This window comes from Serinus canaria, chromosome 1 (genome assembly GCF_022539315.1).
Source record: "Serinus canaria isolate serCan28SL12 chromosome 1, serCan2020, whole genome shotgun sequence".
Taxonomy (NCBI): Eukaryota; Metazoa; Chordata; class Aves; order Passeriformes; family Fringillidae; genus Serinus; species Serinus canaria.
The window spans coordinates 112,669,984-112,683,970 of NC_066313.1; the positions used below are offsets into that span (position 1 = coordinate 112,669,984).

The 13,987-nt window shown below is 48.9% G+C and overlaps 1 protein-coding gene across 1 annotated transcript; it reads right to left on the reverse strand.

Annotated features, from left to right (window-relative positions):
- CHAF1B (chromatin assembly factor 1 subunit B) lies at positions 1-12,739 on the reverse strand. The gene is made up of 14 exons (XM_009089538.4): positions 12,683-12,739; positions 12,080-12,210; positions 10,484-10,616; positions 10,246-10,363; positions 9,750-9,853; positions 8,888-8,984; positions 7,240-7,324; positions 6,198-6,291; positions 5,114-5,183; positions 4,926-5,017; positions 2,744-2,906; positions 2,069-2,509; positions 1,253-1,344; positions 1-855 (listed from the first exon to the last, which is right to left on the reverse strand). The coding sequence occupies exons 2-14, from the start codon at positions 12,203-12,205 to the stop codon at positions 749-751; spliced, it is 1,722 nt and encodes a 573-aa protein (XP_009087786.1). The 5' UTR covers positions 12,206-12,210; positions 12,683-12,739; the 3' UTR covers positions 1-748.
- Positions 12,740-13,987: the final 1,248 nt, after the last annotated feature.

A 13,987-nucleotide genomic window follows, 5' to 3' on the forward strand; every position in this document is an offset into this window, starting at 1 on the left:
TAGAAGTTTCCCATCCACTGGGTTGTGTTTTATTGGCTAAGGGAGTTGGGGAAAAGGGGAAATTTCAATGTACACACTCAGATCCTGCTGCCTCAGGAAAATCTCACAGCTGCATTTCTTTTTGAAGTCCAGAAATTCAACAAGAAGAACTTTCTGCTCTTTATTCTTCCAGCAGCTCTTCAGAGGATTTCTTCCTTTTGCTTTCTTGTTTCCTGCAGTTAAATCTTCCCATTTCTGCTTCCACGTGCCAGTCCTGAGCTTTGCTGCTGAGCTCTGAGTGAATCAGCTCCACCCCACAGCTCCTGGGCAGCAGCATTTGACACCAGGAATCACCCAAAAGGCTGGAATGACACAATTTCCTCTTTTTTTTTAGTCTTGAACGACATCAAATCTTATGAATGCATTCAATTCTTTCTGCCAGACAGTTCCTGGAAGACAGAATGCTTTCTAAACATGATTAAGGGACTCTCAGCTTAGTGGATGGATGTTTAATCCCCAGATTTCCCTGATTTCCTTATTCTTGAAGTCACTTCCCAACTATTTCTCCTGCTGCAGAACCACATTCCTGAACCCTGGCTCTTCTCCTGGCAGTTTCTTCACAGCAATGTAGATGTTCCTACATCAAACCTGCACAGGGAACTTGGACTGGGAATTGAGGATTGAATTTTTGCAAAAAGAAATGCACTCAAACATGGCTGCTTTGCCTTCAGGCTGTGAGGGATCTGCTCAGCCTTTATTTGTTGGACTCTCAGCTGGTTTGGTCTCCAGCAGGTGCAGGAAGGGACAATTCCTCAGTCCTGGCACGTTTCGGGGCTGGGGGAGCTTGGAGGCTCTCATCAGATGGCAATGGCTTCTCTGGAAGAAGCAGACAGGAAAATCATTTCAAACTAATAAATTCAGATTAAAAACCCACACAACCCTGGTCTGAGAGTGTCCAGCACCTGCAGCAAGGATCAGCTGGAAGTACAAAAGTCTTTAAAAGCTGGAGAACATCACCCCCATGGATTTATCCTTGGTGTCACTGCTATAAAACTGGAGGGACAGTCACCATCAGCTGTGAGCAGGGAGAACACATCACATATTGCCCAAAGCACCTCTCAAAACAATCTCAGTCTCTCAAAGCACACACCAAAACAATGAAGGAGCTTTGGAATTTGCAATCAGAGCGAGGATTTTTTTACAATATAAATCTAGAATGGAAAAATGTGACTGGGAAGAGACTTGGCTGGTGTTAAGAGCCACAAAAACTCACCATGTTCCTGTTCTAAGGAAGGAGGGATGGGGGCTGGGTCTGGATATGCAGAGGCTGGGGTGTCTGCCTTCAAGGAAATCAAGTTTATTCTCCTTTAAAAGAACAGAAACAGTTCAATTGCTTCACAGACATCACTTCCACGAGTATTTCACTTCAAGAATGAATTAATATAGAATCACTTAACTGCAAAGGCAGCTCAGATATATTTTACTGCACATTTTCCCTTCTTTTTACAAGCTGAATGGAGAATTATCCACTTCCAACCCCCTGCCATGGGCAGGGTGCTCAGAGCCCCAGTATAATCAATACCTGGATTGTTTGCAATTTCTAAAAAATCAGATATTTTAGGAAGCAACCTAATCAATGTTTCAAGTTCCACACCAAGGGCCTGGCTAGACTTGCAACTCTTGAAATACTCTTTGGCAGAAGAGTGTTTGAACAGCTCCTGGCAGCTGAAGGCTTCAGGTACCTTTTTTGTGCAGAAAAGTGGAGCTGAAGACAGAATCACAGAATATTCTGAGCTGGAAGAGACCCAAGAGGATCAAAGTCCAACTCCTGGCCAGGACAGACACCTTATGATGTGAAGGCTCAGGTGAATTTGCTGCCTCACATTTCAGGCAGAAACCTAAAACTCCACATTTAGGAGATATTTTGACCTCTCATTTGCAGCACAACAAAAAAACTCCACATCCAGAGAGCTCCCACTCAGAGCCAGAACTGGGAATTTGTGTGCAAAGCTCAGCCTTTAAATGCAGCACAAGCCCAGCTTGTCTTGGCCCTTGTATTTATGACTCCTAGGGGCACCAGAAATCTCACCTGGGGGTTTTGAAACAGGACTGCAGAGTGGTGAGGGTGACCCTCCTGGGCTGGGGGGCTCTGCTGCTCTGGCTGCTCCTCCTCTCCTCTGAGGATGGCACTGGAGTGCTTTTGATGCCCACAGGGGTGGAAGGGGATGGCACTGAAGTGCTTTTGATGCCCACAGGGGTGGAAGGCAGCTCCTTCCCAGCAGTGCTGGGGGTTCGGGGTTGCAGTGGGGGATCCTTGCTGGGAGGGGTCCCCTCTGGCAGCCTGGAGCCTGGGGAAATCACTTTGTGGGATTGGCTCTTCTTGGCTTTCTTGTCTGCTGCTGCTCCAGGAGTCCTGACATGGATTTGGGGCTTTTCCTTCAGGGGCACTCCCAGCTCATCCTCCTCGAAGGTGACGAAGGAGCAGTACCCATCCGTGGAGGAAATGGCCAGGAAGGATCCATCACTGGACCTGTTTGGGATTTAGTTATTTCCATTAAAGGCCAAGATTTTACTTCAACCCTCACCCAAGTGATTAAGAGCCATAATTCTCTAATTTACAGAGCAAACAGGGATGGACAGGCTCAGACACTGAGTGACCACGTGTGTGGCATAAATGAAATACAAACCCAAGGCAGCACTCAGAGTGGACATGGAAAAAGGACATTCCCCCATCTCAGTAAATCTCAGGAATGCAATTCCTTACCATGAAATGTCACTCAGGGTGTGGTAATGGATGTTGGAGACATAACCAAAGGGGAAGGACTGCTCAGTGTCATAAAAAAGCACAGAATCTTCTGAAGCAACAGCAAAGACCAATCGATAGGGGAGGTTGAACAGGGCAGGGGGGGATTTGGGACTGATTTCATCTGCAAAGAAAGGAAGAAATGAGAATTCTCTTGTATTTATTGCAAGGTAGCGACTGCACTTAGCCAATAATGTAAATAAAATTACATCATCAATCAGTGTAAACACTGAGCAAACAGCTCTTGCATAAAATGTCAAATTTAACATTTCTGTTGCCTGAAATTTACTCTTTATTTTCTTAGTTGGAAAAAAATTGGCACCTTTCTCCCTCTAGATTGCTACTGTTTTGTTTGGTAAATTTTCCCCTCTATTTTCCAGCTGGAATTTTTCAGCATATTTATAAGAACTTTAATATTAAAGTGTCCCTTTAGAGGAGCTACAGAGACCAACTGCAGACCCTCATCTCCTTCCTTTGCAACACCATGGATCGAAAATGATGATGGAAATAGAACAGGTAAATCCTGTAAGGAATACTACAAATTTAACCTTGAAAAAAAGGAGCCAAGCTCTGCCTTTTCACCTGAGTAATGTCAGTCTTGCTAAAATATAAACACTCCTGGACCCACACTAAAACTGGATTAAATAAATAAAAAAGAAATTCTTGTGCAACTTCACATAATCCTGTCCCCAGCTCAGAATTCCTGCTCTGTCCAGTAACACCAGCACTGCTTCCTTGAATAAACACCAGTGGTTGTAGCAAACTATTCCAACTCCCTGTGATGTGGGCAGTTGAGACTAACAGGAATTATTTCACTGCACTGCTCCTCTGGTGCTAAACCAGGTTCTTCCTTTGAACACAAAATGGTTAACAGTTCAAGGAAAATAATTCAGTGTTCCTGCAGCCTGAGAGGCCAAGGAACAACATTCATCCACTCTACCAAAAGCCACTCATGAGGGAGTTGAGGTGAACTCAGGGCCTCAGAGCCAGGAAACAGCTTCTCAGCACTGTCTCAGAGGAATGCTGAAAGGCAGGGGCATAAAATAATGACCAGCCCCATCTTTTCCCAGATTTGCTGGGAGTTCCCAAGCCCTGAAGCTTCCCATATATCTTGGGTTGGAAATGGGCTGTGTGTTCTGTCCCCATCTGTCAGAGCTGGGGCAGCTCTCTGCTGTTCCTGGGGCAGTTTGTTCTTTCTCTCTCCCACAGCCCATCCTCCCTGCAGGAGATCTCTGCTGTCCATGGCCAGGGAGTGTCCCTGCAGGGCTGAGCAAATTCCACCATCCCATGGGAGATGCTCTGCCCAGGGGAGGAGCCAAGCATTCCTACCTGGATCCAATCTGCCCTGGGAACAGCCCAGCAGCCTTTGCCCCCTGCATTCCCAGAGGAGCAGCTTTCTGCTGCCCTGCATTCCCAGAGGGAGAGCAGGCCCATCTCCAGCAGCCCTGGAGCTGCAGAGGAAAACTCCCCCCTTGGGCAGGATCCCTGCTCCAGCAGAGCCACAGCTGGCACTGCAGGAGGGCTGAGCCCCCCTGGGATGGGACTGTGCCACCACCCTGAGCCCCCTGGGATGGGACTGTGCCACCACCCTGAGCCCCCTGGGATGGGACTGTGCCACCACCCTGAGCCCCCCTGGGATGGGACTGTGCCACCAGCCTGAGCCCCCCTGGGATGGGACTGTGCCACCACCCTGAGCCCCCTGGGATGGGACTGTGCCACCACCCTGAGCCCCCCTGGGATGGGACTGTGCCACCACCCTGAGCCCCCCTGGGATGGGACTGTGCCACCACCCTGAGCCCCCCTGGGATGGGACTGTGCCACCACCCTGAGCCCCCCTGGGATGGGACTGTGCCACCACCCTGAGCCCCCCTGGGATGGGACTGTGCCACCACCCTGAGCCATCCTGGGATGGGACTGTGCCACCACCCTGACACACAGGGGACAGGGACTGCTCTGACTTTGGCAGTGTTGGTTTTGTATTACATTATTTTTTTTCCCCCCTATTAAAGAACTGTCATTCCTACTCCCGTATCTTTGCCTGAGAGCCCCTTAATTTCAAAATTATAGTAATTCAGACTGTAATAATTTGCATTTTCTGTTTCAGGGAAGGCTCCTGCCTTTCCAAACCAAACCCACACCATACCTTTAGCAGAGGCTCCTCTCAGCTCAAAGTACACAGGACAGCAGCGAACAGCCAGGGTGCCCTTGCCAGGACAGGGCAGGTGACCCACGGGCCTTCAGAGAGAGCCAGGAGTTCAGAAAACACATTTGCACTACTTGAACTTGTTTATTTTTTAACCCCAACAGATTTTTGTCTCATTAAACCCCTACCTTTTGAGATTGTTTCTGGAGAAAACATAAGTGGTGTTTGTAACGTTCTCTCCTGATTCCACACAGCCAGCTGCAAAAACAAAGGTTCCAACATTACTCATCACCTCTGAGAGCTCCTGAGCACACACCTTGTGTCCACAAACATTCCAGTTCCTGGCAATTAGGCTTCTCCAGAAATATTCTAATTCCCAGGAATTAGGCTTGTCAGTTGGGCAAAAGCTGAGTACAACTTAAAAAGGCATCCCAAATATTTATTTAGTGCTGGTTTTGTTTCCCTTATACACTTCCCTCTTCAAAGCTGCTTTTTGATGTTGCCAGACATCAATGAAAGCAGGGTTTGGACAGGCACACACTGATCCCTTCTTGCTTGGCTGTTTTGACTCTGAATGCAGAATCTTCTGAGGGAAGGAAAAAATCAAAAAAACCCCACTCATTATCCTTCATTTCTACCTTAAGACTTCTGGTGTTGCAATTTATTCAGCAAAAATGCCATAAATTGCACTTTTATCACAGGAGAAATTTGATGTTGTGGATAGAGAATATTGTGGAGTTTTTATTGTCTTCAATAGGGAGAATGAGGAATGGCTGAATTAGGATAAATCAGCTTCCCTGAGATGCAGGAAATATTAAGGAACATTCAAATTAGGATATAACAGATTGAGGGAGCTGGGAAGGGGCTGGAGAATTCCTGAGGGAGCTGGGCAGGGGCTGAGCCTGGAGCAAAGGAGGCTCAGGGGGCCCTTGTGGCTCTGCACAAGTCCCTGCCAGGAGGGGACAGCCGGGGGGGTCGGGCTCTGCTCCCAGGGCACAGGGACAGGAGCAGAGGGAACGGCCTCAGGCTGGGCCAGGGCAGGCTCAGCTTGGCCAGCAGCAGGAATTTGCCCATGGAAAGGGGGCTCAGGCCTTGGCAGGGGCTGCCCAGGGAGCTCTGCAGTGCCCATCCCTGCAGGTGTCCCCTGGAGGTGGCACTGAGTGCTCTGGGCTGGGCACAAGGTGGCCATGGGGCACAGCTGGGATTCCATGACCTTGGGAATGTTTTCCAACCTCAGTGACACAACCCAAGGCCCAGGAGATGTCCCCAGACCTGGAGTGAGCAGATAGGAGCCATCAGGAGTGAAGCTGAGCCTGCGGAAGAACGACTTCATGCTGTCATCGTGAAACATCCGAAAGCTCCTCACCTGCAACACAGAGAACAGGATTATGGAAAAGGCCAGGAATGTCCAGCTGCCATCCCTGGGACACAAAACATCCCCCGGACTCTCCAGCCTGATGGAACTTTTCAAATAAAAGCTTTTAATAGCCACGGTTCCTTCAAGCTCTCTATAAATTCTTCACAGCTACGAAAAATAATCCTTGATCCCTCTTGAGCTGCAAAGCAAAACACTCCCAGAGCTGTCACCTTAAACCAGCCATCAAAAACCAGTCATAACCTGGAGAACAACACTGTGTAACACCCAGGGCTGCTCAGGCATCTCCTGCTAACCCCAGGATTAGAGGTTGAAAGAGAACTTCTCTCATGGCAAAGTGCCTGCTCTCAGGCCTGTTCTTCAGTGTCTATAAAACTCTTACCAATGTTTTCCCCCAAAAAGAACAGGAATGAATAGAAGGGATTAAGAAAGTTATAGCCAGCCTGGAGGTGTTATTTTACTGTCACTTAAAGCTGTTTGGGAGGAAAAAAAAGCTCTTTGTTTTCCCTCTTGGGGTTAGAATTTCCTAAATTATCTCTAATTCATATTTTTCTTCACAATCTAACTACCTTCTTGAAAATTCCAGGCTGTTAACTTTAAAATATTATTACTATTTTTACTCACATCCATTAATAAACTCCCAGCTACTGCCAGGTATGTCTGAAGCTTTTCCTGTTAAGAACTGTTTTCTCCACACTATTTTGAACTTTTACAACTAAAGGATTGTGTTACTGCTTTCATCAGCAAGAAGTTTTGGGGATGTGGTTTCGGGGTGATGATGATGGGAGTGGGTGAGTGTGAAGGTCTCTTCCAACCTTGATGATTCTACAACACAGGAATTATTTAAAAGGAAAATATTTGATCCTTTGGTTTCATGGGACAGCAAGTTCAGATGAAAGAGCCCCCAGCAGAGTTTGCAGCCCCAGCAGAAGCAGGTACCTCTCCTTCAGCTCCTGACCCTGATGGCATCTTGGTGACATTGAAGGCCACTCGCTTGGTCTGGGTGCTGTAAACTCGCAGGACTCTGTGTGAGAGAGCAGAGTCAGCCAACAGGGAATGATGGAATGCAGCAGGGTTGGGAGGGACATGAAAAATCAGCCACTGCTGCCATGGCAGGGACACCTCCCACTGTTCCAGGCTGCTCCAGCCCCAGTGTCCAACCTGGCCTTGGGCACTGCCAGGGATCCAGGGATGGAATTCCATCCCAGCCCTGCCCTCCCTGCCAGGGAACAATTCCTCATTGCCAAGATCCCAGCCAGCCCTGCCCTCTGGCACTGGGAGCCATTCCCTGGCTGCTGTCCCTGCATCCCTGGGTCCTGTCCTTCAAGCCCTAGGAGGAACCCCCGGGGGAGCTGGGGGTGCTCAGCCTGGAGAAAAGGAGACTCAGGAGTGCCCCCATCCCTCTGCCAGCTCCTGAAAGGTGCCTGTGCTCAGCTGGGGCTGGGCTCTGTCTGCAGCAGCACTGACACAGCCAGAGCTCACAGCCTGGAGCTGCACCCAGGGAAATCCAGGCTGGAGAGCAGGGAAAAGGTTTTTCCAGCAAGGGGGAGAAAGTTCTGGAATGTTCTGCCCAGGGAGGTGGTGGAGTGCCCATCCCTGGGGGTGTTTAACAAAGCCTGGAGGTGGCACTGGGTGCCAGGGCTCAGTTGGGCTGCTGGGGCTGGGCTGGACTCCATGGGCTTGGAGGTCTCTTCCAACCCAGGGATTCTGGGAATTCTGGGAATTGTCTCTCTCCAGCTTTCCTGGGGCTCCTTCAGGCCCTGCAAGGCCACCCTGAGCTCACCCCAAAGCTTCTCCTCTCCAGGTGGGCAATCCCAGCTCTCCCAGCCTTTCCTATGAACAGCTTCCTTTCACCCCAAGTTTCCCAAAAATGCCCCAGGATCTCCCTTCTCAGTCAGCACCTCAAAATATAAATCTGGACCACCAATTAGCCATTAATTAAAATTCTCCTCATGAGACACCGCCAGAGAGATGTGTGTTAATGACTAAAGAACCAATGAACCCCTCTCAATGCCTGGACCCCACAAGGTTTGGAAAGTTCCATGACTTGGATTTATGGAGGAATAAAGGAAATAGGAAACAGGGAACTGCCAGGCTGTTCCTACCTGCACTGTGGGTCCCTCAAGAGTGGGAACTCACCTTAAAAACAATTAACTACATCTCCATCAGTTGTATCATCATGGAATGCTTTGGGCTGGAAGGGACCTTAAAGATCATTTAACTCCATCCCTGCCCTGAGCAGGGAGCTTGCACTGTCCCAGGCTGCTCCACCCCCAAGGATGAATTCATCAGCTCATTAACACAACCATGCAGCACTCTCTTAAGAGTACCAGTAATGACCAATAACATAAAAATTTAATTCCTAAAGGAAGACTCCTACAAAAGTTTATTTGCTGATAAGAGAGACTGCAGGAATCATTGAGCACAAGCCAAAAAATTAACTAAAGTATCATTTTACTTTCACCTCAACCTGCTTACACAACAAAGTGAGTAAAACAAAACCTCATGTTTATCTGGCACACTTTGTTTTAAATCATCCTCCTGGAAAAAGGAATATTCAGGAAAAACACTCAGACCAACAGCTCACCTGTCACAACTCAGTGTTGCAATATACTGGCCCAGAGGGTCCCAGGTTACTCCTTGGACATAACTCTTGTGCTCATTAAATATTGAAACTTTCTGTCCTGAAAACACAAACAGCTTTCAGATCATAAATTCCAACGTGTTTCCAAACATTTCAGACAAAAAACAAGACAAAAAATGCTTCAAAACATAGGGAAATAATTCTTTAAACATAGAAGTGTCCATTGGATGGTGGCTGATAAGAACATCAGCCAAAGTTGCTTTTGAAGGGCCAGTTTAGGGTTTGTTCACTACAAACTTAATAATTAACTAGAATTAATATTAGATTAATATTAGCAAAGGCAGGAGCTCTCTGACCCCACTGATGTTCCACAAGTGAAGGTTTCAGAGCCAAAACACTGATGAGACAAAGTTACAGAGAGTTTTAGAAATACTTTGTTGAATACTGACCACAGGAGAGATTTTTTTTTTTATTATTATTATTTAAGTGTTGCTTTCTTGCAAAGAAATACCAGAAGCTGACAAGTTTCAAAGAAAATAAATAGCTTTTCAAAAGGAAGGACACCAACAGAGCTCAGGCCATGATGCGCAACACCAAAAAGTGAAGTAAGAAGTTTGTGCAAGAGTTTTGGGGGGGTATAAAATGTGTGAAGTTATTTCCTAAACACTCCAAGGTGAACAGATTCCTCAGGTGTAAATTCTGTTGGCCTGATAATATTTTATATCTGTTTATAGATGGCCCTCACACACCCAGAAAATCACACAGAAAAACAATCACAAAAAAGATGTTTCCCATTTTTTGGGGGGATCTGCCATCAGGCACTTCCAGCAGGTCTGGAATTCCAAGGGATAACTGCAGCATTTACCTTTATTGACATCCCACATGATTGCTGTGTTATCCACAGAAGCAGATGCCATGTAATTTCCATCTGAGGTCCAACAAATATCATACACATCCTCCAAGTGGCCTCTAGAAGGCAGGTGAAACCAATCATTAATTTGAAAATTAAAAGCTATGTGTGAATAGGAGTTTTATACATTTTTAGGTTTAAAAAATATCAAGAGGCAAATAAAAACTGCTGCTGGTGCTTCAAGCACTTCTGCAGCTCTTCTCACATCAACCTCAGCAGCTGCCAGGATCTGCTCCTTCAGCTTAAAACCACTGCCCCTTGTCCTGTCACCACCTGATTGTTCAAAATGTCCCTCTCCCTCCTTTTTCTGAACAGGGAGTTCAAAGGATTAATATCAAACAAATTGCAGACAGTGCAGGAATTCTACACAAACTGAAAAGTACACATGACAAAGGCACTGAGGAAACAAAAACATTGAAAAAAAGACCAAACTGACCAAATAATAAATTACCTCAAAGTTTTAATGACTGCCCAGTTCTCCTTGTTGAGCTGAGCTTCATCTTCATCCTGAAAAACCATCGGCTCCAACTCTTTGCTGTCATTCAGCTTCCACAGCAAAATGACAGCATCTGCAGAAGAAACCAGAGCAAGCTGCTTAATTCCCCACTCCCTTTTGTTCACTCAGGTGGATTTCATTTAGTTTAACTTCAAAATGCTGCTGGATGAGGCAGAGGAGAAGCAGCTCTCACCGTCCCCTCCTGAGGCCAGGATGTCCCCGCTGGGAGAGAAGCGCACGACGTTCACGGCCTTGGTGTGGCGCGCCAGGTTGGACAGGAACTCCACGATGGCTTTGCCATCCGGGCCTTTCTCCACCTTCCAGATCTGCTTAGGAGAGTGTTACAGCTTTGCAGGGCAAGATGGGATGGATGTCACAGGATCATCAAGGTGGGAAGGGACCTCGAGGATCAGCCAGTGCCACCAGCAGCACCCCAAACCCTGTCCCCAAGGCCACATCCAGACTGCTCTGGGACAATTCCAGGGACTCCAAACCTCCCTGGGCAGCTCAGCCCAAGGCCTGACCACTCTGCCAGGGACATTTTCTGTCCCAGTCTCCAACCTGAGCCTGCCCTGGTGCCAACTGAGGCCATTTCCTCTCCTCCCTTCCCTTGATAAGGCCTCAGGTTTAGCTTTTCTATTTCCCACACTCTGTGCTGCTTTAGTGTGTGGGTCTGGGTTCATATTATGGGATGGTGAGCTCTGTGCACAGAGCAGGGAGACAAAACAATTCCTGCCCCAGCTGGGCACCAAGGACAAATGATCCCAATCCCAGCCCAGGAGCACAAACCCCATGGGCTGGAGAGAGAAAAACAAGCAGGGTGGGAGTGCCTGGGCTAAAGCTGGGCTGGGACAATGAACTGCAAGGTGGGAATGGAGCAGAGCTGATCCCAGGGAGAGACCCCGTGCCCGGCCGGGCATTTTGGAGCCATTTTGGGTCATCTTGGGTTCATTTTGGGGCCATTTTGGGTCATCTTGGGTGCAGCCCTGGCTGGGCTCTGGTGCTGCCCAAGGTGGGTCCATGGAGGCCTTGGAATAAATCCCTGCTTTATTTTTTAAGTCTGTCCAGCCTCTGCTCTGGGTCAGCCTGCACAAGGCATCAGTTTCTGGCAACCATGAATCATTGGGACATGGCAGAAGAGCCTGACCCCACCTCACTCCACCCTCCTATCAAGGAGCTTATTTTATGTCAAAGAAAACTGACATTTTTTTAGCTCCAAAATATGTATAAAAAAGCCCAGAAACATATGCACCATCAGGGAAGAAGAGGTCAATTTGCCAGTGAGGAAGGATAAATTTTTTCTGAGACAACTGGAATAAACTACTACAGAGACTATTTACAAGAGTATGTAATGACAAGAGGGAGTGGCTTCAAACTAAGAGAGCAGGTTTAGATTGAATATTAGGATGAAGTTGTTCCCTGGCAGGGTGGGCAGGGGCTGGGATGGAATTGCCAGAGCAGCTGGGGCTACCCCTGGATCCCTGGCAGTGCCCAAGGCCAGGTTGGACACTGGGGCTGGGAGCAGCCTGGCACAGTGGAAGGTGTCCCTGCCATGAGAGGTGTGGCACTTGATGAACTTCAAGTCCCCTTCCATCCCAAACCACACTATAATTCTATGTACAATCTTACACTCTTTCCTGAAACCATCCACTCCCCTTGGCATGTACCTACCAATAACCCAGTATTTTGGATAATGAAACTAACCCAGTATTTTGATAATGAAACCAACCCGATATTTTGGATAACAACCCCCACACCCCGCACATCTCCAGCCCCAGGTTCAGCTCACCCTCACGGCTGTGTCCACCCCAGCCGAGGCCAGGCGATTGATCCTCCCATCCGCTCCATGCTGGAAGTCCAAGCTGTAAACCGGCTCCTTATTATGCCACACGATTTCACAGGTGATGACTTTCATGTTTCCTGGAGAAAACAGAACAAACCCCACATTAGTTCTTGTTCCTTATGGCTCAGGCGGCCAAACTTTGTGCGCATCTCCCAGGCACCGCTGGCAGAGCCGGGAACTGCACTGCAGTCATTGACAGGATGCTTTGAGAACGGCTGTTTCTAAAAGTTGTGATTGTTATGGCTAAAGTTCCTGTTTAGGGGTTGCAAGAGGACGCTATCAAGCCCTGTGCATCGGTTTTAAGACTTGAGAGAAAAACTTTTTTGGGGGTAACAACCCTGCCCGGAATCCAAACAAGGAGCGGGGGCACGGGCGGCCCGGCGCGGGCAGGGGAAGGGCAGAGGCGCCGCTGGCCGCTCCCGGAGCCGCGGGGATCCCCAATCCCGCTCTCCAGACCGCGAGGAACCCCCACCTTTACTCCCCAGAGCCCCCAAACCCCAAATCCCGGCGCGGCTCCCCCAGCTCGGGTCTCCCCCTCCCTCCCCTCACCTGCGGCCCGCCCGCGGTTCCCGCGCGCTCCCGCCTTCGCCCGCCCCGCGCATGCGCGCGCCCGCCCCGCGCACCGCCTCAGGAGCGCTCAGGGGCTGCCGGAGGGAAAAATCCGCAAAAACATCCGAATAAACCTAAAATGAAAAAAGCCCAATGCTTGCTCAAACTTTTAAAAGAGTGCTGTTTGGGTTTTTTTTTCTTTTTTTTTTTTTTTTTTTAATTTCACAGGCATTGCTGTGCTTGACCGGTGTAAATACATAAAAGTCCTAATGGATAGCGTGTCCCCAAACTTCCCTGTTTCAAGTGCAAACCTTTTGCCTGAAAAACATAATAATAATGACAAATTACATCGTGATAAAACGGCTTCTGCTTTCACTTCTTGCCCAGGGGAAGAAGAGCCTTTGGGAAGAGGAGGTTGAAGCCCAAAATGGGGCTCTGAGAACTCCCCCGATCCCACACGGCCTCACACAGCAGGGGAGGGAGCAGCAGAGGACAAAGGAGGGATAATTCTACATCACAGAATCATGGAATGGTTCGGGTTGGAAGGGAACTTAAATCCCACCCAGTGCCACCCCTGCCATGGCAGGGACACCTTCCACTGTGCCAGGCTGCTCCCAGCCCCAGTGTCCAGCCTGGCCTTGGGCACTGCCAGGGATCCAGGGGCTGCCCCAGCTGCTCTGGGAATTCCATCCCAGCCCCTGCCCACCCTCCAGGGAACAATTTCACCCAAATATTCAGTCTAAACTGTCTCTCTTAGTTTGAAGCGATTCCCCTTTGTCCTGCCACTCTATCCCTTGGAAACTGTCTCTCTCCATCTTCCATGTCACCTCCCTTCAGGTCCTGGAAGGCCACACTGAGATCAACCCAAAGCTTCTCTTCTCTACGCTGAACAATCCCAATTCTCTCAGCCTGTCTATTCCCATGGGAAAACTCTGTTGTCATCCCTGTGGCACAGCTCACTGTCATTGTCCCCCTGCTCTCTGGCCAGCCCTTGAATTCTGGAGTCTTCTCCTTGGGACAGCCCAAGGGCTGCTTTGGCTCCACATTGTGCCAGAGCCCAACACGATGCTCAGATCCTTCCCAGCCTGGTGCTGTGCCAGTGCTCCATGGCAGGAGCCACTGGCTTGGGGACACAGGGGCTGTGCCCTCCTGTGCCACCCTCATGGGGGACAGTGACAGTAGCACCCTGAGGTTGGAGTGTGGGGCTGTGGCTCCATGTCCCTTGTGCTCCCCAGCTCTGTGCCCCAGCTGTGAGTGTCCCTTGAGTCCCCTGGGCAGGGCAGCCATGGCAGAGGTGGCAGAGGT